Source organism: Camelina sativa, chromosome 11 (genome assembly GCF_000633955.1).
Source record: "Camelina sativa cultivar DH55 chromosome 11, Cs, whole genome shotgun sequence".
Lineage (NCBI taxonomy): Eukaryota > Viridiplantae > Streptophyta > Magnoliopsida > Brassicales > Brassicaceae > Camelina > Camelina sativa.
Window position 1 is genome coordinate 28,468,350 of NC_025695.1, and position 25,414 is coordinate 28,493,763.

Sequence of the window (25,414 nt, forward strand, 5' to 3'; positions counted from 1 at the left end):
TTTTTTTTTTTTTTTTTTTTTTTTTTTTTTTTAACTTGCAGCTGTCTGAATAAGTTTGAAAGAAAGTTGCAATCTCTAAGAATGGGAGATGAGCCAAGATTCAGTGAGAAATGGGATTTCAGAAGGAAAGATAACGAGTTTGAAGATTCTTCAAGCGATGATCCAGATTCAAACTCGACCCAGGATCCTATTATTCATAATCCAAATGTTCTTCTTGATTCGAGTCAGGTCGATAATGGACCAAAAACAGTGACTAGAGAAGAACCTGTGAAAACCCGGAAGAGGAGAAGCAAGAAAGATGAAAGTAAACCTGAGAAACCTAAGCAAGTAGGAAGACGGAAACCGAAAACTGTTTCTGCAGAGGAGAATAAGAAGAAAGAAGAAATGGGAACTGTTTCTGCAGAGGAGACTAAGAAGAAAGAAGAAATAGGGACGGGTATGGATGGTGTTGGAATGTTTATGGAGACATTGCTTGATGATCTTACGGCTTCTAGAGAGCGTTTAATGGATTGGGTGAAGACTGAATTGTATGGAGCATCGGATGAAAATGTTGCATCTCGGCCGCCTTCGAAGAAGCGAGGGGTTGCTGCTGCGGTAGCAGCAAAGAGACCAGTGAAGAAGAGAATGACGAAGAAGAAGAAGGAAGAGGAGGAGAAGATGAAGAAGAAGGAAGAAGAGGAGAAGGAGAGTGAAAAGCAGAGAAAACCAAGCGAGCACAGTCAAGAGATGAACACACCTGAAGAGAAAATTTCAGAGATTGCTCCAAACGGTCGTGATCTTGATTGTATTGCTAGACCATTGGATAGGTTTCTAGAGGGCGGTCAAGGGATGTACATACCTAAAGAGAAAACTCCAGAGATTGCACAAAGCGGTGGAGATTTGGGTTCTAATGCTGGACTGTTGGATAAGTTTCTTAAGGGCGGTCCAGGTGGTTTCGGTAGAAACTACTTTCAGCAACTACAAGAAGATCAAGAAGCGCTTGTTACGCAAACAGAGATGGAGAATTCGAAAAATGAGACCGTGAAGAGTCAGAAGAGCATTGTTTTGGCCATTCAAGCTCCAAATCTGAGTAAGAAACAAAAGAAGACAAGTGAAGCTAACACCAACAAGAACAGATCATCAATGGTGGAGAGAACAGGGCAAGAAACGCAGACAGATCATAACTTTGGGACACCCTTTGCGTCACAACTGTCTTCATCATCATCGTTGCCGAGTTTTCCGGTATCTTCTTCCTTGTTTCCAAAACTTTCTTCACAATCGTTGCTGCCAAGTTTTCCAGTACCTTCTTCATTGTTTCCTTTGTCAAGCCAAGGGATCACTCCACTAGCAAGCAACACCAACTTTGAACCGAGACAACCAGTAGCTCAGGCTCCTGATCTTTCTGAATTTCAGACAGGAGTACAAGGATTTGAGAATTCTATGTTTCACAACAATGGCTACTTTTCTGGTTTTCCAGCAGCTTTCCAGCCTCATCTGTTAGCCGGCGGTTATAATTTTCCACAACAACTGAATTCTGCGACTTCTTCACAGCAGAGAGACGATAACAATATGTTCGGAGGTCTGAGGATGGCAGGTGGAGCCATAAGATATTCTGGTAACAGAGTTCCCGAAGCCGAAGTTGGAAGCTGTATTAGCGGCTTCTCTGAATACAGAACTAGCTCTGGTAGATAAATGCCTGTTCCAGAGACAACAGCAACAATGAATAATCTATTTGTTCCTTGATTAGATCGAAATATTTGAGCAGAAAAAAAAAGTAGATTGAAAAATTGGATTGTCTTCAAATAAAATAAAAATGTCTTTGTCCTCACATAGATATGTCTTCTGTAACAAACCGTTTGAACTCGAAAGGGGTTTCCACAATTTCATTCTTTCCCAAGCATGATCATTTGCTTCTCTCTCCAGGTAATTTTATAAGGTCCTGTTACTATGTACAATGCATATACCCTTCAAAGCCTCGGTGACCCATGTAAGTCCTTATCAGAAATAAGAAGTTGATGGTTGGGACAGCTTCATCAAGTATTGGACTATTGGGATTAAGTTTCATTCTTCTGTAAGAGTAAGACAATGTAAGTCGCTAACTAGTTTGGTTTTGGATTCAATTCTAACCAACTAGTGATCATCCCAAACCAGAGCTTGGTACTTGCTCATTAGATCGATATTCCACGACTAGGACTTTGCCAAACTTCAATAGACTGGTGATCCTTTCGGGTCACAAACATTCTACTTCCTCCAAACGCCAATCCAGTAATCTTGTTTTCTCCTGAATCCGCTAATTTCCCAAATGAATTCTTCCTAAAAACCCTCCCTTCCGGTACATCCCGGCTTGCATTCCCTACCAACCCCGTGATCACTTCAGACCAAAGCTCGATCCCACTTCCTTTACTACAAAACACATGATTGCCATAGCTCTCAATCTTACACCCAACTCCTTCTCTTCTTTCATTCAAGCTTCTCTTTCTCTCTTCCCCAAGACAAACCCATGGGTCCTTAGCTCCTAAACTCCTCAAATCGGCGTAGAAAACATCCCCTGAAGCCACACCGACCTTGAAAACCGCTGAGAGATTATCCGAGACAGTAACATCAGAGAAACAATCTTGTGTCTCCTTAATCTCCCAAACCATATTCCTTGACCTAACATCCCAAAACCTTATGTGGCCATTGACACCAGATGGACTAGTATGAGAACCAGAAACCATCAACAAGTTACAACTCTCAACCCATCTCAACTTAGTCGATGGAATCGCAGAATCAATGCCAGCACCATAAATCTCACAATGATCAATCTCAGACACATGCAACAAGGTAGAGAGATCATACACCATAATCGAATTAGAGTTCCTTCTGCTAGATTCAAAGCTAGTAAACAAAAACTCAGAGGAAGAACCTATGGCTTGAACCGTTGAGCTAGACCTAGTCACGTTTTCCCAATTAAGAGTCGTACGGACGAATCCGCCGTTTTCGAGATCGATGATTTGCAAACCTGGGAAATCGGTGGCTCCGGCGGCTAAAACTCCCGGAGATATCTCAAGAAGAGAATCCACCGCGGAGAAGTTCGTCAACACAGTCGATTTTTGCCTCAACGACCAATCGAACGAAGTGATTTTGCTACCGTGCGCCACGTGGAGACCTCCGCCGTTAACCGACGGCGAGATAGCCGACGGAGAATCTCGACCGTTCAATTGAAGAATCCTAGATCTACGGAGATCGAACGGCTCGAACTGCGACGGATTCGAGAGTGAATCGATTAAGAAAGACTCGATACCGTAGTATCCAGATTCATGGATGAGATCTCGAACATCGAAGGAGCGTGATGATGATGATGATCTCGCAGGTAAGTTCCCAGTACGGAGGATATAGAGAAGAACGGAGAACAAATCGGGATCTCGATCGACGAAACGAGGAGTTGAGTCAGTGACGACGAGTCGAGATAGAAGAGAATCGGTTCCGGCTAAGGTTAAGGTTTGTTTCGTCGTTTGGAAGATTCGGCCTCCGACGTTGATGGAGACAACGTTCGATTCATGAGGGATCGTCGAAAAATTCATCCGAGCAGCAGCAAATCACAAGACCTTCTTAGCTTTTTTGTTTTGTTTTGTTTTTTGTTTTTTTTTTTCAGAGAAAACAGAGAAGAGTAGTAAAACATACAAACTTTGGTCCCTTTTATATATGTAGTAAAACAAAATTATGAAATCTAATCTTAAGTCTACATAATATATAGTAAAATCTAACATGTATCTAAAATATGTGTTTATCTATCTCCTAAAAGAAAAAGAAAAAGAAAAAGGAGAGAAGATATAATTTAAATGAGAATTGATGATAGATTAATTTTCATTATGGTTTCTAAACGCCAAATTTATTGATCTCTCTCTCTCTCTCTCTCTCTCTCTCTCTCTCTCTCTCTCTCTCTGTGGTTGAAAAGCAATATCAATTAGGACGATGGTATCTTCGTCCTGGTCCTGGAAGGAAACGCTTCTAATGTTTGTTCCAATACTCTGCGTCATACTCGCCCTCCTCATAAGTATCATCTGGGAAATTTACATCAAGTTATCCAAGTGTATTCAACCTCCTACGGAACCAGCTCTTGAGCCTCACCAAAATCCTCCACTGTCTCTACCTCAACAAGACATTGAGACCGGACATCTAGGGCCGCCTCAGTCTCAACAACAAGACAGTCGGATCAAGGAAGTAAAGTTTAAGGATATCATCAAAGAAGATGGATTTGGTGATAAGATTTGTTGTTCAATTTGTCTTGAAGAGTTTGAAGATGGCCATGCGATTGTTCACATAAACAAGTGTAGACATGTTTTTCATCGTTTTTGTATTGTTTCTTGGCTGAAGCAGAACCGAAGCTGCCCGAATTGTCGATGTTTTTGACTAGGGCTGTTTTTTTTAATATGATTTGATCCCATTAGTTCGATTTATTTCATAACTGTGTTACTTTCCGAATTTAATATTAGCAAACTACGAAACCAGTTTGTTTTGATTTATTTGGATGCTTTCAAATCTTTGCTAGAAAACTAACTTCGGATGAGATAATCACAAAGAGCCCTTGGAGCTCCTTCATACGTATGGTACTAAATATTGCATGCTTTGAAGAATATTATGTTATTAACGATTGGAAAAATATATAAATTTGAGTGAGAAATACAAGATCCAATTAAACATGGTTCTAATACATCATTTAATTAATTTCTTTAGAATTTTATTAACATAAACCGATTTTGGTATATTTATCTTCCAAGGTGTTGGTACGAGAAACAACAATTAAAAGTGTTCGAATGAATGATAAGATCTGGGCAGACTTTCGGTAGAAATCGATATGAACTTAGAGAAATGACGAACTTGATTGATATTAATACGATTCTTAACGGTGCTATTGCGAGGTTACAAGTTTTATGCTCGAGTTTGTTCTATCCTTTCTACACTTCTTCTCAGGCATTTAAATCACTTGAATCTTGTGCGCGGATCCCGAGATTTACTCCATCGATCTCTCCTCGCTTAGCCTCGATCTCCCGTGATTCTTTCAACTGCTTGACCTTGCCGCTCTTTTATATTTGAGACATTCATAGGCTCGTCGTCAATTTGGGCCATAAGCCCGTTAAGTTCATTATTTTGGGCGGGCCGAATGCTGGCCCAGGAGCAGCGAAACCCAACTCCAACAATTGCCCCCCTCAGCCTTTTGGCCTTTCATCGAGGCCGAAGGGCGAATATTCGCAGAATCTTATGACGTTTCAGGTTTCACGATCTTTCTTGAGGGAGATTACGCCGAATCCGAGTCCCCAAGATTTGATATGATTACTCCCTCTCTCCTCCAAATTCCAACAGTGGATACGAAAGGTTTGAACGGTCATGATCGAACCGGGAGAGATACGTGGGATCTCGCAAACCAAGGTAATTATGACTTATACCCCCTTAATCACACGTCTCATCACAACTGCACATTCATCCACTACGTTAAGGTAACTTGCTTCTTTCCCTCGCTGTTACATTTTATAATTCCTTCCCTGCTTTCTTTTGCTCTAGTTTTTTTTTCTCTCGGTTTTCCAATTCCGTCAACTTCTCGTCAACCACCAAGTCAATCCTCCTTTGTTTCTTGTTAACTATGCCTAAACTCAAACTTTGGGGAACCCACCTTCCGCCAATCACTACCAATAGGCAACTCGCGGATCTCCGTCAGAGACACGGTGTCCCTCCCGGGGTTGAGACGATACTTTCCCCTGGCGAACCGTTTACCCTGGAGATTGTTCCCCCTAGTTACTGTTGCACCTACACCGCGTACTTTGAGCGGTGTGGGCTCGTATTCCCCATTCCGGAGATTATCTTCCTGGTTCTCCGACGGCTTCGGATGGCGTTTCCTCAAATGTGCCCCAACTTTGTTTGGCACGTCATCGGCATGTACGTTAGAGGCCAGGAGGAGGGGCTCGACAATAAAGTCGACGACATTCTCCGGTTATGCCACATCAAGCACAACTCGGGATTCCAAGGGACTTTCTACATGTCCCGTCGCCAGGGCCGGGAGATCATCCAGGAGATTCCTGGTCGCGACGATCGATGGAGGGAAAAGTACTTCTACTTCCATGTTAACCCAGCCTCACTGGGGCAGCTTAATTTCGACCGCCTCCGAAGTCAATGGGCCGTATGTGTGGGTCAGGACGGCCTCTGAATATCTATAGGACCTAATTTTTTTTTTTTCGAATATAACAGTAGTTTGCACCAAACAAACTGAATCTTTTAAATTTTTTACCTGTTAAGACTCCGGCGAGCATCTTATGACTCCGGCGATCCAGACATTGGCGAATAGGCTCCAAGGAGGACAGGTTAACAGGGACTCGTTTACCCAAGCCCGCATTGTTACGACACTCAACGCACCTGTTGGCCAAGACGCACCAGCCCCAGTTGCGAATCCGATAGTTCCTCCGGTTCTTCCTGTCCTGCCCAACGATCACGACGTACCAGACTTAGTCGCCCTCCCATGCAGCAAAGGTGCAGAGCATTCGCCTTGAAAGTCGTGCAAGCCGAGCCCGCTAGAACCAGGTTCTTCCTACCCCAGCGGGGCCATCCGGACCGGGCTGAAAGGTAATGCTGGTTAGTTCACAGACAACACATAGCGAACCTCCTCCGCCTTAGAAAAGAGCTCAGACAGATGTTCCTCGTTCTACCGAGGACAGGGGCCGCGAGAGCCAAGGGAGCCGTAATGTGGCTAATTGGTCTGAACCGCCTGCAGGAGAGCATGCGACTTATGGGAATGGCTTGTCGACAAACCGCCCGTTTCACTGGTGATTCGCTCATTCCCGCGATTCTCCAGCCTTAGATGACCATCTTGGGATGGCCACGTTGTTCCGGCATCTAAAGACAGCCAAGTGCCAAGTTTCGCTGGTGAAGGAGAAGCCTACATCGATGCAATGGTGGTGCATGCTATGGTAATTCTCCCCTACTATTTCTGGGTGTAAGTCTTTGTTTTGGGGAACCGACACGCCTTATGTGACTGTCACTCGCATGCCGTTGCTGCTGACAATAAGCTGGTGGCTCTCTATGAGCGAAGATTGAAGGACATCCCGCAGGCTGCGGAACTGGAGAACACAACCAAGGTGGTCCATGAGCTGACGACAACACTGAAGGCCGCGCAGGAGAGGGAAATGGCTACTAATGACAGGGTAACGCTCCTCGAGCAGGAGGTAAACTCCCTGAAGACTGTACATGAGAGGTTTACTGAGCTTGAAAACGAGCTAACGTCGTCCAAGGATGCTCAGTCAAAGGCCACTATGGACTGGGACCTGCTGCTGAAAGAAAAGAGGTGGATGAAGGACAAGGCCGGGGATGTCGAGAAGCAACATGCCGAAGCTACTCGTCGGTCGGTCCATGACGCCAAAGCTCGACTGTCGCAAGACTACCGTGCAATCCTCGACTCCATCAAAAGCAAGTGGGAGAAGAAGAAGAAAAAGTCAGAAGTTGAGGGCGACCTCATAGAGATCGAGTCAAACCTTCTGTTGATCAAGAAGATCGGCGAAGGAAAGACCATGGTCGAGGAGGAAATGCAGATTCTCAAGGCTCAGAAGGCGGCCCTCAATGTTCGTTCTGATTCCATTGTGGTCTCGGATTTCTCTGTTGGAAAGCTCGATCTTCCACAGATCTCGGAGGATTCGGTTGCTCCAATGGAGGTTGACGCTGGTACCAGGGTCCCGCGGGGTTTGAACGAGCACGGGAATAACGCTAGCAAAGAGGTGGACTTGGCAACTGGACGGGAGGAGGAAGACAACTGATTCTCCTTTTTTCCTTTTTATTTAAGACTTTTAGTGTTCACAAAAAGGTTTTAATAGTTTGACAGCGAAGCTCTTTGCGAACTCGCGTGAAGAAAGGTTTTGATAGTTTGATAGCAAAGCTCTTCGCGAGCTCGCGTGAGGTTGCCTTTCTAGCTTCCTGTTTGGGCCTTGCGATCCGAAAGAAAATTACTCGAAGTCGAGGTGGTCTAGTTTGTTTGCCATTGTTAGCAATGACTAAAATGGATTTATTGTGTAAGGTGTGGTTTTATTTCTATTATTATCCGAAAAACAATCAGAATGAGACAAGAAATGGGATACAAGTGTAAGAGTCGAATAAACTAGGTTGATGTGGTGGCTTCACTCGCACAGTTGAGCTGCCTACGTACCCAGTAAGGGGATCAAGCTTGATCGTAGTTCGACTGTTGTTAATACTCACTGGAAGTATTTCTTTAGATTCATGACGTTCCAAGGTCGAAGTTCCGCTTTTCCATTGCTCTCGTCCTCAAGACAGTATAGACCATTGCGAACGACCTCAGTGATCCTGTAGGGTCCTTCCTATTTAGTCCCCATTTTCCCGACATTCTTCTCCTTCTTGTGATCGAACACCTTGCGGAGTATTAGTTCTCCAACGACGAAATTTCGGGGTCGAACAGTAGAATTGTAGAAGCGGGCTATGGCAATTTGGTAGTTTTGAGCTCGCACTAGGGCTTGCTCTCTTTTTTCGTCGATAATTGTGAGGTAACATGCAGTGCTTTGTTGTTTGCGTCCTCGTTTTCGGCGGATACTGCCCACAGAGACTTCTATCGGTACTACGCCCTCGATCCCGTAAGATAGGGAGAAAGCAGTTTCCCCCGTGCTGCCCTGCGGAGTAGTTTGGGTAGCCCATAGGACACTAAGGAGCTAGGCATCCCAGCCAGATTTCACGGTGCCTAAACTTCATTTTAAGCCATGCAGGATCAGCTTATTGGCCGCCTCGGCCTGTCCATTCCCATGAGGGTATCGAGGTGTGGATGCGCTTAGCCAGATACCCTAGTCGTCGCAAAACTTTTGCATCGCGGAGAACGTCAAGTTGGTCCCATTATATGTTACAATTTCGTAGGGGATGTCGTGCCGGCATACATGGTTTTTCCAGAGGAAGTCCTTTACATGTTCTCCAGTGATGGACTGGTAGGACTCGGGTTCGATCCACTTGGTAAAATAGTCAATTACGACCAGTAGGTTAGTTACGCGTCGCCTCCCTGACTGCTCGAGGGGGTCGATGGCGTCCATCGACCACCAATTGAAGGGATAAGGGGCGGAGACTGAGCTCATCAGCTCGGCGGGCTGATTGATCATGGGTGCGTGACCTTGACATTTGTCGCATTTTTTGGCGTGCGCGTCGCAGTCCGCGAGCATGGTTGGCCAGAAGTATCACTGTCGTTTTACTCTGAGAGCCAATGATCTTCCTCCGGAATGATTTTCGCAGGGGCCTTCGTGAGCCTCTTTCATGATGCTTTGGGTTTCGTCCCCTTGGACGCATCTCAGATATGATCCGGAGATGGATCGCTTATAAAGCTCGTCACCGATAAGGCAAAACCTCGCGCTTTGTGCTTTGAGCTTACGCGCTTGCCACCGTTATTTGCAGGTGGTTCAATTTACGATGTATTCGTGTATTGGGACCCGCCAGTCTGTTTTTGGTTCCGTGTCGTGCTCGTCTCCTGAGATATGTTCGTCTAGGAGCTCGTCGTCCTGGTCAGGCGCTTGTTCGAGCTCTTCCTCGACGGGGCTTATGCGGCCCTTGACTTGGTGGACGCTCTAGGCTTTGATGGGAATAGAGATACTGGACTCGTCTATACCTTCCACGAGTATGAATCACTTGATCGAAGGGTCAGAGGTGGAGGCAAGTGCGGCGAGGGCATCAGCGGCTGAGTTCTCTCCCCGAGGAATTTTGGTGAGTTCGAACGAAGAGAACTGCTCTGCCAGTGACCGAACGATTCAGAGGTAGGCATCCATTTATTCGTTGTTTGGGTCGTAGTTTTCGTAAAACTGGCTGGTGACGAGCTGTGAGTCGCTGAAAGCAGCAAGCTCCCTGACTCCCAAGGCTAATGCTAGTCGGAGTCCAGCTATTAGGGCTTCTTATTCGGCTTCATTATTTGAAGCCGTTAACCTAAGCCGGAAAGACTGTTCCATGATTTTGTTGGTTGGGGAGACGAGTCAAATCCGGATCCCGCATCCTTGTCTGGACGACGCTCCGTCCGCATACAACGAACACTTCTTGGTGCGGCTCTCAGTGCAGTCATTACTCGGAACGAGCTCGATTACAAAATCGGCGAGGACTTGCGCCTTGGCGCAGATCCTAGGTCAGTACTCAATGTCGTACTCACTGAGTTCTATGGTCCATTTGGATAATCTGTCGGACTGGCTAAGACTATGGAGGATCGAGCGAATAGGTTGAGACGTAACTTGCGGGCCGACATCACGACAATTAGGGCTATTATTTCCATGGCGAGGTACCGTGTTTCAGCGTCGATCAGTGTTTTACTAACATAATAGATGAGTTTCTGCTCCCCTTCGTGTTCTCGCACTAGTACCCCGCTTACTGCAGAGTTAGAAACCGCGATGTAGAGAAAGAGATGCTCTCCGTCCGCTGGTTTAGAGAGGACGGGGGCTCGGTAAGATACTTCTTTAACTCCCGGAATGCTTCTTCGCACTTGTCGTCCCACTCGAACTTTCGGTTACCTTTCAAGATCTGATAAAACGGAAGGCAACAATTTGTGGACCGCGCGGTGAAGTGGTTCAGGGCAGCTATCCGTCCTGGGTAGTTTTCGAGGATGGCATCTCGAGGAAAGTAGTGATCTGTTTGGGTTTGGTCTCTATCCCACGCTCTGTAACCAGGTACCCCAGGAATTAGCCGGACGCGACGCAAAATGTGCATTTGGTCGGGTTGAGTTTCATCCCGTACTAGTTAAGTATCTTGAAACACTCTTTAAGCTGGGAAACATGATCCTGTTAGCACGTCGACTTGACAAACATGTCTTCGATGTAGACCTCCATTGTTTTCCCAAGGTGTCCAGCGAACATTTTATTGACCAACCGCTGGTAGGTTGCTTCGGCGTTATGAAAGCGGTTATTGACCAAGTGCATTACTTTGTAACAGTAAGTGCCTCGGTCGGTTATGAAAGTGGTTTTTTCTTGGTCGGTGGGATCCATCAGGATCTGGTTGTCCTCCGAGAAAGCGTCCATGAAGGACAGGGTCTCGTGCTCTGTGGTTGTTTCGACGAATCTGTCGATGTGAGGCAGGGGTAATTGTCCTTCAGACAAGATTTGTTGAGATCTTTGAAATCGATGCAGATCCGCCACTTCCCGTTTTTCTTTTTGACCACGACGGGGTTGGCTAGCCACTCGGCGTACTGGACCTCTCGGATAGATCCTATTTTCAACAATTGGTCCACCTCGTCGTTTACTGCTTTGGCCCTTTCGGGGCCGAGCTTGCGACACTTTTGCTTTATTGGCTTATAGGTGGTGTTGACGTTAAGCTGATATGACATAACGCTGATGTTGACCAGGCGAAGTTCTGTCCTAGGAATTGAATTAGCTCGTTCCTGGAATTGGCGTTCAGTTCGGCTCCGAATCCAACACATCTGTCACGGTAACCTTCCATGATCGGTATTTGGTCGACCTTGGTCATTAGTGGGCCGCGGGCGACGGGGTCCTTATGTCCCACGAGCTTCCGAGCTTCGAGCTTGTCGCTAATCATTAATTGCTATTGACAGGACTTCTTGATCAAATCGTAGCCGCCTCTGTAGCACTGTCTCGAGGTGCGTTGGCTACCATAGATAGTTACGATCCTGCTCCGTGACGAAAACTTAACGCATTGGTGGTATGTTGTCGGGACAGTCTTCATCCCATACAGCCACGGCCTGCCGAGGATGGCGTTGAAGGGTGCGGGACGGTCGACGACCACAAAATCGACTAAACAGCGTACCCCTGGCTTCTACTGTAAGCTGGACGGTGCCTTTGGCTAAGGTTGTATCACCGGCGAACCGGGTAAGTGGGGTTTTGGCCCCTTTCAATTCGGAATCGGGGTAACCCATTCGCTTGAAGGCGTCACAGAACAGGAGGTCGAACTAAGTCCCCGTATCTATCATTATCCTGGAGAGCTTGCATATCCCAACGTCGAGTCTTATGATTAGAGTGTTGTCGTGTGGCTTATCCAAGTCAGCGGTCTCGCTCTCCCAAAACATGATTTTGTAATCGAGGTCAGAGCGAGGCTTTCTTTCTCGATGGTAACTCTCGACCCTGCGTTGCTACGCTTTGATCGAGTTGATAGATTTATGGCACAAAGATGATACTCCTATGATGTAGTCAATCCTGTGGACCGGGTTGGACTTTTTAAAACAATGGCAGATGCGTGGGCGGCAGTTCGCGAATTTGCAAGGTGCCGGAGGTGGTGTAAAGAACGAGTTAGGAGAGGTGCGACAAAGGGTGAGCCCTTTGAAGACCACGTCAATACGTTTCTTTGGGGCTGGATGGAGGGGATTATCCCTCTGCCTCGTCGGTTCTTTCGCGTTTTGTGGCGACGTCTTTGGTGTTAGTGTTTTCTTCTCTTACTTTTTCTCCCTCTTTTTCGAGGTTGATTTTGCCAATCTCCCCTGCTTCGTGTTTTCTCGCAAGGAGGCGTCCCACGCTTCTGCACTCCTCGGTAGAGTGATCCCGTACCTTGTGATACTTGCAGAATTTCTCAGGGTCGAAGTTCTTGTTTTTGGTCCTCGGTGCGGAATCGACCGCAAAAGCGTGAGGAACAGATTCGAGGGGCTCTCTCCGGAACTATTTTTTAGGAGGGTTAAAAGGTGCCTTTGCCAACTGATGGAGTTCGGTCATAGCGGCTTGTTCCTCCTCGGCTCTGGCAAAATAAATGGATCTTTGAAGTGCATCGTCGAGCGATGGTGGTCGCCGAACAGCTAGCTCTTCCCGGAACTTCGAGGTGTACTATAGGCCGTGTCGGAGGGCTGCCAGGGCAACCTCGTCGTATAGGTTAGCTATCTTGGCCTTGGTTTACTTGACCAGAAGCCAGAGGTCCGACTCGTCCTTCCTCTGGACCAGAAGCCAGAGGTCCGACTCGGTCACCTTGGCCTGGAAGAAGACCGAGTACTGCTTCAGGAATGCCAAAGCGAGTTGGTCGAACTTGTCGATGGAATTAGATTCGAGGGAAGCAAACCATTCCAAAGCAGGGCCGACTAGGTTCTCGGCAAAATAGCGGAAATAGCCTACCTCGCATTCGTCATCGGTGAGATAGGCTTTGGTTATCGCCAGTCTGAATGCACGGAGGTGTCCCCTGGGATCCGAGGCACCCGCGTATTTGGGCAGACGTAACTTGCCCATGTCCCAAAGGTGTACTTCCCCGCGCTCGTGGCCAAATGGACCTTGGAGCGTATTTGGTCCATTTTGGCGCTAGCCTTGTTCATGTATTCCATGAGAAATTGGGCGCTTATCGCGTCATTCCTCGGCGGACCGGGGAGGGCCAAGCTACTAGTCGTCGCAAGGCGAGGCGTTCGGCCTGCGAGTTCCTTACTCGAAGCTGGGTTTACCCCGACCAAGGGATCTCCGGGCGCGCTTGGAATGCCGGCATCTGGTGCCGCTGAGCTTCCATACCCGACCAATGGAGGGTCAGTAGGTCGCATGCTCGCATTATCGTTGTACGGTACCCAGACAAGCTCGAGGCTCGGGGAAGTCCCGTTGATGAGAACACAGGTAACGTTCTGACCCCTGGTGGTGTAGCATAGACCGCTGCAAAGTCCAGACGCGTCCGTGGAAGTGCTCTTTCTACGGAGTCGGTGAGGATCATGTCTGAAGGATATGTGCCTCCCCGATGGAGATAAGGATTTGAGCGAAGTGCGAGCTCGTGCTTGTGCCTCTCGATCCTGCTCAAAAGAGCTCGATTCGTGGTGTCCTGACTTTGAGTCTTATCGATCAGGACGGCGAGCATCCCCCGTATCTCGGAGAGATTGGTCGCGCCGTTCACCCCCAAAGGAGGTGGGTGGCACTGGAGGTTGCCCAGGTCGATTCGTTCCGTTATTTTCGAATGGGTCCATACCCGAGACTGGTTCTTGTTTCCCATAGGAATCGTGGGGACCGTGGGAGTAACCCCGACGGGAGCCCCTTGGTTCGAGCCGCGTGGATTCCGGATCGAGATGGGTCTCTGGCGGGTGAGATCTGAGCAACCCGAGGAACCTTGATCCGGTGATTGAGTGACGCCGAGCAACGAGTCTATCCCGGGTCTGACCGAACTCGGGACTTCATGATTGGACTGGACTTGAGTCTGCTCACCCCGACAGGGGGCATTGCTAGGGGAGGACCCCTGGTGCGTTACCGGTGATGCGATGCCGCTTGTCTAGTCGTGGCTGACGTGTGACGTTACGTTGGCGTGTTCGCGAGTGGTTTTTGGCATGGTTGTGTTAGTTGCAGATGGATCCATTTCGTCTAGATTTCTTCAATGTAATCGATCTTTGAGAATAGAAAGACGTGTCCCCACAGGCGGCGCCAAATTGTTGGTATGAGAAACAACAATTAAAAGTGTTCGAATGAATGATAAGATCTGGGCAGACTTTCGGTATAAATTGATATGAACTTAGAGAAATGACGAACTGGATTGATATTAATACGATTCTTAAAGGTGCTCTTGCGAGGTTACAAGTTTTATGCTCGAGTTTATTCTATCCTTTCTATACTTCTTCTCGCGGCATTTAAATCACTTCAATTTTGTGTGCGGATCCCGAGATTTACTCCATCGATCTCTCCTCGCTTAGTCTCGACCTCCCGTGATTCTCTCAACCGCTTGACCTTACCGCTCCTTTATCTTTGAGACATTTATAGGCTCGTCGTCAATTTGGATCCATTAGCCCGTTAAGCTCATTATTTTGGACGGGCCGGATGCTGGCCCAGGAGCAGCAAAACCCAATTCCAACAGTAGGGTAAAGGTTATCATCTTTGAGAATTAAAAACAAAGCCATATTGTAAGACTTGTTCGACATGTCGCAAAGAGAAATTTAGTAACTGTTTCTTTTGGTTTGAAGGAGCCAAAATGTGACACATTAACCACATATCAAATAGGCTATTTGAATCATTAAAAATGTGACACATGAACCATCAAACAATCGAGATCAGAATATAAAGGTAGGTATAATATATTACCATTAATATGGATTTGTATCATGCTTATCTATGTAATCTAAACTTTGTTTGAAATAGTAAAAAGTAAACGATGTTAGAGAAGAGAAAAAATAAATAAAAAGCCTACAAGAAAATAAATTATCGAATCAATAACCGGTCTAAACCGAAAAACCCCACTTATTTGAAATTGAAAAGACTAGCAATTCGGTCGGTCTAATAATGTACACAAACGTCCGGTCCGATAAATTAAACAGGTGAACAAAGCACAAAGGGAGAAATAGATTTCACAGTTCTCAGTTATAAGCATGATCATATACATAGAACAAGCTCCCTACCAAAGCCGATTCAGGGATCTGGTTTGCCTGCAATAGCAACATCATCATCATCATCATCTTCATCTTCGTCATCTGAGCCGAATTCCTCTTCACTTAGTTCTTCATCGCTAGACTTATCGTCTGAACCTTCCCCTGGCTTTGCATACTTCTCACAGTATTCTGAAACCGCAAAACCCAACAACGATGAGCAAAATAACCCATCAAAACTTCCTTAAAAATGTCCCCAAAAAACCCTCAATCACAACACTATCAAGACCCTGTAAACGCCTAAACCTATGGTTAAGTCTCTACAATGATATATCGTTATTCACCTCTTTTGTTAAATGTTCCTAAACTTAAAAATGATCAGAAACTTAAAATTCATTATGAAATTCTAATGAGTAAATCAACTTAAAGGGTTTCTAACGTATAATCATTAGCTCCACGATTTAGGAATTTTTCAGTTGACACATTAACCAACAAAAGCTATAATTCATGAGAACAAGTAAACACGAATGAGGAACATTTGGCGTTTAAGTAATCATCTCAAGAACGCACTTATTAAGAACAAGTTCAAGATACTAGCAGATTTTTCATATCTCTTAATACATGAGAATCTGATTGTACCTACCTTTAACTCGCTGTTCATAAGCAGGACGATCACGCATCATCAATGCAGCAGCTTCTCCATTCAATGGATCTGATGGGTTTGGATACAACAGAAGCTGAGGAAGAAATGTCTCAAAAACATTCACAAGGTCTGAATCAAAAAAAGAAACCCAAAACATAAAGTTAAATCAAATCTTCAAAACAACAACAATCATTTTTATTTCAAAATCAACCACATTTGAAATGGCACTTACCGAACATAGGACTCCAAGTTTGGTTAATCACATCTAAACAAACAGAACCTGACCTGCGATAACAAAAGACACCAAAGATAAAAGATACAGCAAGACAAGGTTCCAATAAATAATGCAAAACATTAAAACTCACAGTTCATCAACATTAGGGTGATAAATTTTAGTAATGAAACCAACAGAAGGAGATTTGTAAGGATAAGCATCGGGAAGCTGAACTCTTATCTTCCACACACCTCCTTGATAGAGACCTATCACATCAACAAACACATAAAACCCACAAATAAGAAGAGGAAAAAAGTAATCGTTTAACAACATTTCTTTACAACTTAACACCAGAAGTATCCCAAGCGCCTAACTAATCCCGGAGGTGAGTAAAGTAATCATAGCAAAAGCAAAAATGTGAACCAAGTAAGTAACCAACACATAGTGTGTAAAACACAGTAGACTCAAACCTTAGATCCGAATCCACCATGCCACCACCACACACGAATTTTACAGAAAGAAAAAAATGAACAAAAATCTAAAAGAGAAACCATCAATAATTGCAAAAACCCTATCTCAATCATTTCACAAGTAATCACCAAAACCAGAAAATCAAAAAGCAGTAAAGTAAACATACACAGAAGTGTCTGATTAAGAAGACTAACAAAATCAAACGAAACTTCAATAAAACAAAAACATAAGGTGTGTTTTGTGTTTTTGTCAAAATTGTAAATCTTACTGTCTTTGGGACCATTGAATTCAACATAGAACTCTTGCATGCCATCGTTGATCGTCTCCACTTTATAATCGCTCATCATCCTGTATCAAATCAATCCAAACCCCAAAATCATCAATAAGAAACCGACATTAGAAAAGTTAAAAAAAAAAATTCAAAATTGAAATGAATGAAAAAAGAGTGATTACAGTTTCATCATATCCATTTCTCTGCGTTTGCTTGGTGAAGACATTTTTTTCTTTCCTCTTGAGTTTTCTGGGTTTTTTTATTATTTCTTCTTCCGGATTCGAGTGGAGATGAAGAAGAAGAAGAAGAAAAATGTGAGAGAAAAAGAAAAGATTTTTGTTTTATTTCTTTATTAAATTCTCTTTTTTTCTTCTTTCGATGATGGATTAGTGAATCGAAGAGACCGTATCTCTTCAATATATATATATACAGTATATGAATATTACCTCAGTAAATTTTGTTATCTTTTTTTGCTTTTTTTAATTACTTTCTCCCTAAGTTTTTCTTTTTAATTACTTTCTCCCAAAGTTAGATTACATTTTTGTTTCTATAGAAAAAAAAATCACTTCAAAATAATAAAAAGTTTTATATTCAATTATTCATAATCTAACAGTATTAAATTACATTTAAAGCGGTGACACAATTGAACGTAAAGTAGACGCTTTTACGCCACGTTGAACTTGTTGGTGTTGTTCGACCTAAAAATAGTTTGGGTGGACATGTCCGATCACATTTAGAATAGATTACAATTACTCCACTATTTTAGCTCTGACAATGTTATTTATTAGTACAACATAATGTTGTCAAACAAAGCAATATACTAATAGTGCATCTACACGTAATGGTATCATTTACTAGATAAGTCTCCTTGATTTTGACTTTACTGATGTAATTAAAGAGATGTAATGTACCACACGTATTAAACAAGTGAGACTAGTGAACATACAAACTTTTCGAAAACGTCAAATGAAATCTAAAATAAAACATGCACACTAGAAACAATTTTCGTATTACATATCACAGAACAATTAAAAGAGAATGAACAAGGCACTAAACTAAACTCCGAACCCTAAATAAACCCAATGCATAATAAATTCAATTTCTGTTTGATTAATATTTTTCTCAAACCCAAGAAAAAAATGAATCAAACCCAAATTGAAAACCCAGCTTAAAACAAAAACAGACATCTAGCAGAATTTTTTTTTTTGCTTTTCATTTTTGTCATTTTTTTTTGTATTCACATAAGTGAATCTAAAACACAAACTCTAATTCTTAGGTCTCCTTCGTAGACGAATTGAAACGTCTGTACAAACATATGTATAATCAATAACACTGATATGTTTTTGTAAATTCAACTTTGTGATTCAACTATTAGTGTATTCTTACCAAACGTTTTTTTTTTTTTTCCTTCTTTAAGTTTCTTCTCCTTTTCTCCAGTTTCTTTGTTCGGATACCTTCTAAGCTCCGGTACTTGCGTGTTGCTAGTCGAGAGGAGAGTCAAATATCATTTCCTGCAGACCAAAAGGATCCTCTCAGACAAATCCGCCGGATGTATAACAAATATGTAAACAAGTAGAATTGGGAGTACTCATTATGGTTTACTAGAGAATAGTGTTTTCCGGAATACACCAAAGAAAATAATGTACCGTATTGCAGACAGGGCAAGTTTCACTTCTCTCCATCCATTCTAGAATGCAGGCAAGGTGAAAATGGTGATCGCATTTGGCTAGAAGTTTTGGGTTCTCGATATCATATTCTGAATCAAAAAGAAAGACAACATAATAAACATTCGCAGTCATACAATGTACAATGATGTTTTATGTCTTTGAGATGTGGGAAAAGCAAAAAGTTCTTACCTTCCAAACATATGGGACAGTCCTCCTCTTCCTCTATTGGTACAAAGACGGCTTTTGATAGCTTGGGGTCTATCTCTTCAGCAGATTCAAGATCAATCTCTGTTTGGATTTTGCTATCCATTTCTTTATGTGAGCATGTAGTTGGAACCCCGAGGGTAATACCGTCAACTGTATCTTGAGCAAGCTCGGTATTAGCAGGTTCCACTGAAACCTCTCTTATATCAACACAAGTAGCCTCGTCACAATTCCCTGGTGTATGAGGAATTCCAATAGCCACATCAAAAGGGATAGGCGGTGGCGGTGGTATATAAGCATCGGGAGATGATGTCTCTAAGTTTGTGTCTACTACCACAACACCAGTAGAGATTGCAGAGGAAGTCCTGTTATGAGCAGAAGATAAAGGCACACGCTCTTCTGTTGCCCTCGGGTACTGCAAATACAAGTCAGAAAAAAATGATGATTAACAATGGTAAAAAAAACAATTCAATCTTACAGTGGAAAACTCATTCCCCATATGCATCTCTCTAAGCTATACGAATACGAGACAGAACAAGATTGATTGATTTGCAGAACAACACACAAAAAAAAAGTAGCAATGAAAAAGGAAGTGGGAGAAGTATCACACTAACGTAGTAGTACGGAAGTCCATTATCTACATCAGCTCTTCGTGACGAAGAGCAACAACAGCAACCTCCCATCTCTTCTTTTTCTTTTTTTCTGTTTTTCTATCAGAAACTACAAAAACTGAAGACTCTTCATCTATGCTAACCTACAAGAAATGTGAAGAAACAAGAAACAAAATTACATTTTCGAATCCCATAAAAGAGTATCAGTGAGTATCCATCACATATATACAAGAAACTGAAACAAGCTTTGTCGTTATCGATATCAGTTTAAGCTGTCTATACACAAGCAAGCCTGATCAGTAACAATAACTACAAGAGATAGCACAACACTTGACTCACTCCAACATACAGCTACTCAACAAGTCCAAATCCAGTCTTAATAATCAAAGATACAACAAGACCAAAATAACCTCTTCGCAAAACCAATTGACTTTAAACAACAGAGTTTGAGATAAAGCCTAAGGAGCTATCTCCAAAATCAGGGAGAAAGCCAAAATTCACAATCTCTTTTAGCACCATCTTTACACACAACCACAGTGAATTCAAAATACTAACAACACCCAAGGTTACTAAAAAAAAATTCTACTCGGAATTCAACTCCAACACAAACAATTAGCCCCAAAAGCTTCATAGAGAGGGAGAGCAAGCTAATCCGTAAAACCCTAAACCGAAACTCCATAAACATGAGAATTCTCAGAATCTAGCATAAACACAAAGGAAAAAACAGTAAAACCCATAAAAATTCACAAAACAAAAAAAAAAAATCAAGCTCATAAGTCATAATAAAGCCAAAAAAAAAAAAAACTAAAGAGCAACGATCATCACTAAGCAAGATCAAAACAGCCCAAACAAGAACCCCGATCATCTTCGAGATTGAATCAGAAAAGAAGAATTGAAAATCTCAAAATCAAAAAGAGAATTTTACTTTTTTTTCTTTTCTCTTTTCTCGGGAGAAGCTCTTTGGTTTTGTCTTCGTCTCTCTCTCTCTCTCTCTCTCTCTCTCTCTGCTTGTGTGCTTTTGCGGTGCTGTTTATCGTGCGCTCTATCAAAAACGACTTTACTAAGAAAAATACAAGACTCTTCACACTGACAATATAATAATCTATATATATATATACATATATGATAACTTACCTAATTTAATTATTAACTAATTAGCTGCCTAATTTTTCCATAACAAAAACGGTAATATGCCTCTTCACCCCACGGTAAAATNTTTTTTTTTTTTTTTTTTGTTAATTAGGAAGAGTTCGGACCTAGGCTTTAATCTCCCCCATGGCCCGGAACCAGCTTTTGCTAATACCTTATGACATGGTGTAAAGCATCTTTCCCACCAGGAATCGAACTAGGGAACACAAGGATCCAACTCCTGCACTTAAACCACTAGCCCACTGCACCGGTGGTCCCACCGTAAAATATTACCAATCAAATATTGATCTTGCTACAAAAAATATTTATTTACATAATAGTCAAGCCAAACATTTTTTAGTAAAATAAATATACCAATTTTTACTACTAGGCAAAAATTCCAACAAACCGAAAAATCTGATTCTAGCATGAAGAAATATTCGAATGAATATTAATGCCATAATACTTCCGGTTCAAATAACATCCAAACCAAAACTAGTACTGTAATACCTGGGATTCTCGTGGGCGTGTCAATCGATATAGTGTTCGACTGAATCAACCGATTCGATTTTATTTCTTCGGTTTGCGTGGTTGTTTTAGGAAAGTTCTAGATTCCGAGTATTAAAAAAAAAATTAATTTCTTTTATTTCTAGCCGTTTTCACACTTTTAGTGTTTTAGAGAGAAAAAAGAAAAAAGAGTTTTCCCAAAGAAGCTTTTTTTCCCAAAGAAGCGTTCTTGAGTTTTTGGAGATCTTTGGTCTTGTGAGTGAGTTTTCTTCCTGGAGAGTGTGGATCCAAGACTAGCAAGTGTGGGGGGGGGAGGGGAGGTTGATGTGGTGCTAGCTTCGTCGTTTGAGCTTAGATCTCATTGATTAACAAATGTGAGTGCATGACCATGGCTTATCTAAGCTAACATCTTTGTTTATGTGATTTTGTGTGATATGTAATTGTTTTCTTGTGAGTTCTATGCGTTTTTCGTGACTCCTCAGGCTTAGATATGCCCCTGGGTTCGTGTGGGACAGATAGGAGAAGCTTGGAGGCGAGATTCGGAGTTTCTGATTGTGAAGAGGCGATGTTCAACAGGATCGACATAAGTCTTGTGTCGGTCGACACTGATGCGAGGACGGCGCGTTTGACCTACGAGCATCGATCAATACCATGAGGAGGCATCGGTCGATGCAATTAGAGATTTTGTGAAATATCGAGCATGCATCGATCGACAAAAGGAGTGTGTCGGTCGATGCAAAGTGGTAACAATCGACACATCTTGTGTGTCGGTCGACACAACCTTCGCCAAGTTTCAGTGTCGATCGACACAAGGCGTGTGTCGGTCGACACCAACTTTCAGCAGCGGCTGATGACGTGTTTGCTTTGTGTATTGCCTGTTTGTCTTATTGTTTGTTGAATGTGGCACGAGAGATTTTATTGCTTGTGTGTATAGCCCAATAGATGGAAGGATTGTCCCACTAAGTATTTCTGGTAATACTTATGCCTCTCTTTTGTGTTGTACCGCAGGTAAAGACAAAGTGTGATCGTGGAATCAATGCTATGAAGAGGAGAATGTTCTAGAGACTTGGTTGTTTGCTCTATGTCTTTGATAGGATGCTAGAGTGGAACTTAGTTGTCTAGAACGATTGTTAGGATTGTTGGTTCTATGACTTTGTGTTATGTTTTGGATTGTTCCTGAATTGGTTTAAGCTATTCATTATTCTTTATTGGTTTACTGGATTTGCTTATTTGTTATCCGTTGTTGTTATTGATTGGGCTAGGTTGTAGTGTATGGGATCACCAGATATTAGGATATATATAACAAAAAACGGGTCGGGTTGTTTAAAGTACCAAAACAAACAGAAATTTTAAGTAATTCATATATGTATTTTAGTTTGTTGTTTATTATATTCTTGACATAACAATGTCAAACAATTGACTATAGTTTTTTGTATTTCATGGTATTGGTTGTCGTTCAGAATAATCTATATTTTAGTTTACTAATTAATCGTTTTGTAAAAAATGATAGTATTTCTACAATAAATTTTTCTTTTCAAAAAGATTTGTTGTAGTCGTTTAAAAAAAAATATTTGTTATAAATATGTCTTTATAGTTTATACTACTTAAAATCTTCTAGTGTTGGACATCTAAAACTTTTTAAAATAAATATTTTATTGGAAAGTTTTCTACGAAGTTCATGGTTATACTGTGATAAATATATAACAATTAAAGAAAATTTAGCAAACCACTTTTTTTCAGACCAAAAGTTCCTAACCAAATCCAGACATTCAGACCTGTTTATTACCATGTTTTACTTGTTTATTAACATGATAATTTTATTTTTATGAGGGGGATTTTCAAAATACATCTTTTTATGCCACTTTTCAAAAATACATGTCTATTTTTCAAAAATACCCCTTTCTACTATATAAAACTAGGTACGGACCCGCACGTACGTGCAGGATTATTTTTACATAAATTTTTAAAAAATTAGAAAATTTTCACGTAAACTTCTACTCAGATATGCATGAGTGATATATATATATATATATATATATATATATATATATATATATATATATATAACATTAAGATATAATTTAGATAAGTGATATTACATGTATATTATTCTAAACTAATCCAAACAATTCCAACTGTTTGTTCAGGGGTGTTAAATCAAATTTGGATTCAGTTTCAGCTTAATTTATTCAATTGAAAATAAATAATATCAACCATATCATATTATCAAATAATATCAATTGTATCATATCGTCAAATAACCACAACCGTATATAACCATAACTGATAGTTAATAAACCATAATTGTACCCGTGTTTATGCCTACTTGTCCATACCCACCATGTTGCATATCACAGAATTTCCAGATAACCTAAATATAATTCTCAAGCGATGAAACCCGTCTAATATGTCTGATTGAAACGTTTAATTTTTTTTTGACCCGAAAAAACCCCATTCCTCGTAATTCACATGAGTAAATAGTATGTCCACATATGTTCCGCTTTAATTCTTATTCCCAAAATTCTTGTCCCATATTTTGTCATATATAAATATACCCACACAAAATTCTCATAACCTGATTATTATGAAACTAATTTGAACGATTTCCTAAAATATAATAAATCTGTTGTTTAATCTTTTTTTCTTCTTAATATGTAAATTGGGTCAGTTTGGCAACATGGATATTTGATATGATTTTTTTTTAACCCTTAAGTGTATTTCCCAATTAATAGTATAGATTTCCTTCAATTATTGAATGAAATATTCCTTAGTTATACTAATGACAATTTAATGTAAAAAATATAGTAAAAAAAGGGCAAATAATAGAATAGGATACAAAGCTTGAGTATTTTATATAGGAGATACCAGAAGGTATTTTATTAAGGAGAATTATATTAATTTGGATAGGATATTATTAGTTTAAAAAAATATAGGTGTCTGTAATTGATGGAGACATAAAATTACAAATCATAAATCAAATCTTGTTGTTTCATGAGGGGGGAGACTATAATTGGTCATTAGATCTCTTATATAATTGGTCTTAGTTACATTATTATATCAATGAATTTTATAAATTTTAATTTGTCGTTAGATGCCTATAGATCTCAGCTATTGGTATAATATTATTGCTTGTTTTCATTTTTATTGGACTGGATTTTCTAAATTTTAAGATTTCTGTAAATTAAAACACTATAACTATATTTATATATAATGTTTAACTATAAAACACTATAACTATATTTATATATAATGTTTAACTACATAGTTATCCGAATTAAAGTATATATTTTATGTCATTTCAATTGGTGATATTTTTTGTGTGGCAAATATAGGTATTGTTTTTAGCAAAAGAATTGAGCCAGTTTCAAATGATTTCGATTCTTTCACTGTTAGAGCTTTATTAAATTATTAGAAAGGTAACATAATTTATATTTCTGAAGATATGATTTTAAATATATATCTTTTTACATCTCGTAATATAGTTATATTATTATATTACAATACATAGTGAAATTAATTTAATTTTAAAAATATGTAGGGGATAATATTTATGAAATTTTGAATAATATTTACCAATTTTAAAAAAATTTATAGGAGCAAAATATTGTGTATATAAACAAATTAAATGGCAGTGGCAGTTGACAAAAAAATATATATAGCAGTGGTAGTTTTATGTAATTTTATTGAATACTAAAGGTAAATAATTAATTGGGTACGGAGCTCTCTGACGACGACGCGTCAGCTTTTTCTCCAAAATGTTTCTCTTTTAATATAAAGGGGATGACTAAATTCTAAACCCTAAAACCCCAAATACTAAACCTCATTCCCAAAAACCATATCCTAAATGTAAAATAGAGAACCCAAAACTAAAAAAATATTCTAATTTTTAACATATTGTAATTGTGTAAGAAAAAGACAAAAACGAAAATTTTAAAAAAATAGGTATTGTTGTAAAAGATATCTTAAAAAGGGCATTTTTAACCAATTCATTTTGTATTATTAGTTTATTTTGACATTAAACATGATTATTTGTAAATTAAGTAATTGACTTTAGTAGACACTTTACCCTTTTTTTTTATTAACGTTAAATAAGAAAGCCCATATACCCTTTGGTCTTTTCAGGATATCGATGCTTCATAGCTGGATCTTGGAAAGCAGGGGATTTGTATGCAGGTGCTGGTTGGTGTTGTACCTCGATCCAGACAACGTTGCCGTTTTTGGGTGCCAAGAATTTCAGGCGAAGTCTATCTCCATTACATACTGAAGTTGAAGCGTTCCTTTGGGCGATGCGCTGCATGATCGGCCATGACTTCAGAGAGGTGGCTTTTTATACTGACTGCTCAGACTTGGTGAAGATGGTGTCTTCTCCTTCCGACTGGCCAGCGTTCTCGGCGTACCTTGACGACATCAAGACTGATAAGGAGGAATTCTTTTCCTTTTCTTTATCTTTAATTCCTAGAAATGCTAATTTAAGGGTGGATTCTTTGGCA

General features: G+C 41.1%; 4 protein-coding genes across 4 annotated transcripts; 1 reads left to right on the forward strand and 3 right to left on the reverse strand.

Annotated features, from left to right (window-relative positions):
• LOC104724500 (stress response protein NST1-like) lies at positions 25-1,675 on the forward strand. The gene has a single exon (XM_019231435.1). It carries the CDS (start codon positions 82-84, stop codon positions 1,669-1,671), a length of 1,590 nt encoding a protein of 529 aa, XP_019086980.1. The 5' UTR covers positions 25-81; the 3' UTR covers positions 1,672-1,675.
• Positions 1,556-3,765, reverse strand: LOC104724499 (BTB/POZ domain-containing protein At5g41330-like). Its single transcript, XM_010442992.2, has 2 exons — positions 1,809-3,765; positions 1,556-1,675 (listed from the first exon to the last, which is right to left on the reverse strand). The coding sequence occupies exon 1, from the start codon at positions 3,540-3,542 to the stop codon at positions 2,148-2,150; it is 1,395 nt and encodes a 464-aa protein (XP_010441294.1). The 5' UTR covers positions 3,543-3,765; the 3' UTR covers positions 1,556-1,675; positions 1,809-2,147.
• Positions 15,057-17,125, reverse strand: LOC104724502 (ubiquitin-conjugating enzyme E2 4-like). Its single transcript, XM_010442995.1, has 6 exons — positions 16,990-17,125; positions 16,805-16,884; positions 16,217-16,331; positions 16,084-16,136; positions 15,852-15,980; positions 15,057-15,400 (listed from the first exon to the last, which is right to left on the reverse strand). Exons 1-6 carry the CDS (start codon positions 17,031-17,033, stop codon positions 15,252-15,254), a joined length of 570 nt encoding a protein of 189 aa, XP_010441297.1. The 5' UTR covers positions 17,034-17,125; the 3' UTR covers positions 15,057-15,251.
• LOC104724503 (probable E3 ubiquitin-protein ligase RHB1A) lies at positions 17,780-20,359 on the reverse strand. The gene is made up of 5 exons (XM_010442996.2): positions 20,215-20,359; positions 19,293-19,432; positions 18,664-19,093; positions 18,454-18,563; positions 17,780-18,318 (listed from the first exon to the last, which is right to left on the reverse strand). The coding sequence occupies exons 2-5, from the start codon at positions 19,359-19,361 to the stop codon at positions 18,289-18,291; spliced, it is 639 nt and encodes a 212-aa protein (XP_010441298.1). The 5' UTR covers positions 19,362-19,432; positions 20,215-20,359; the 3' UTR covers positions 17,780-18,288.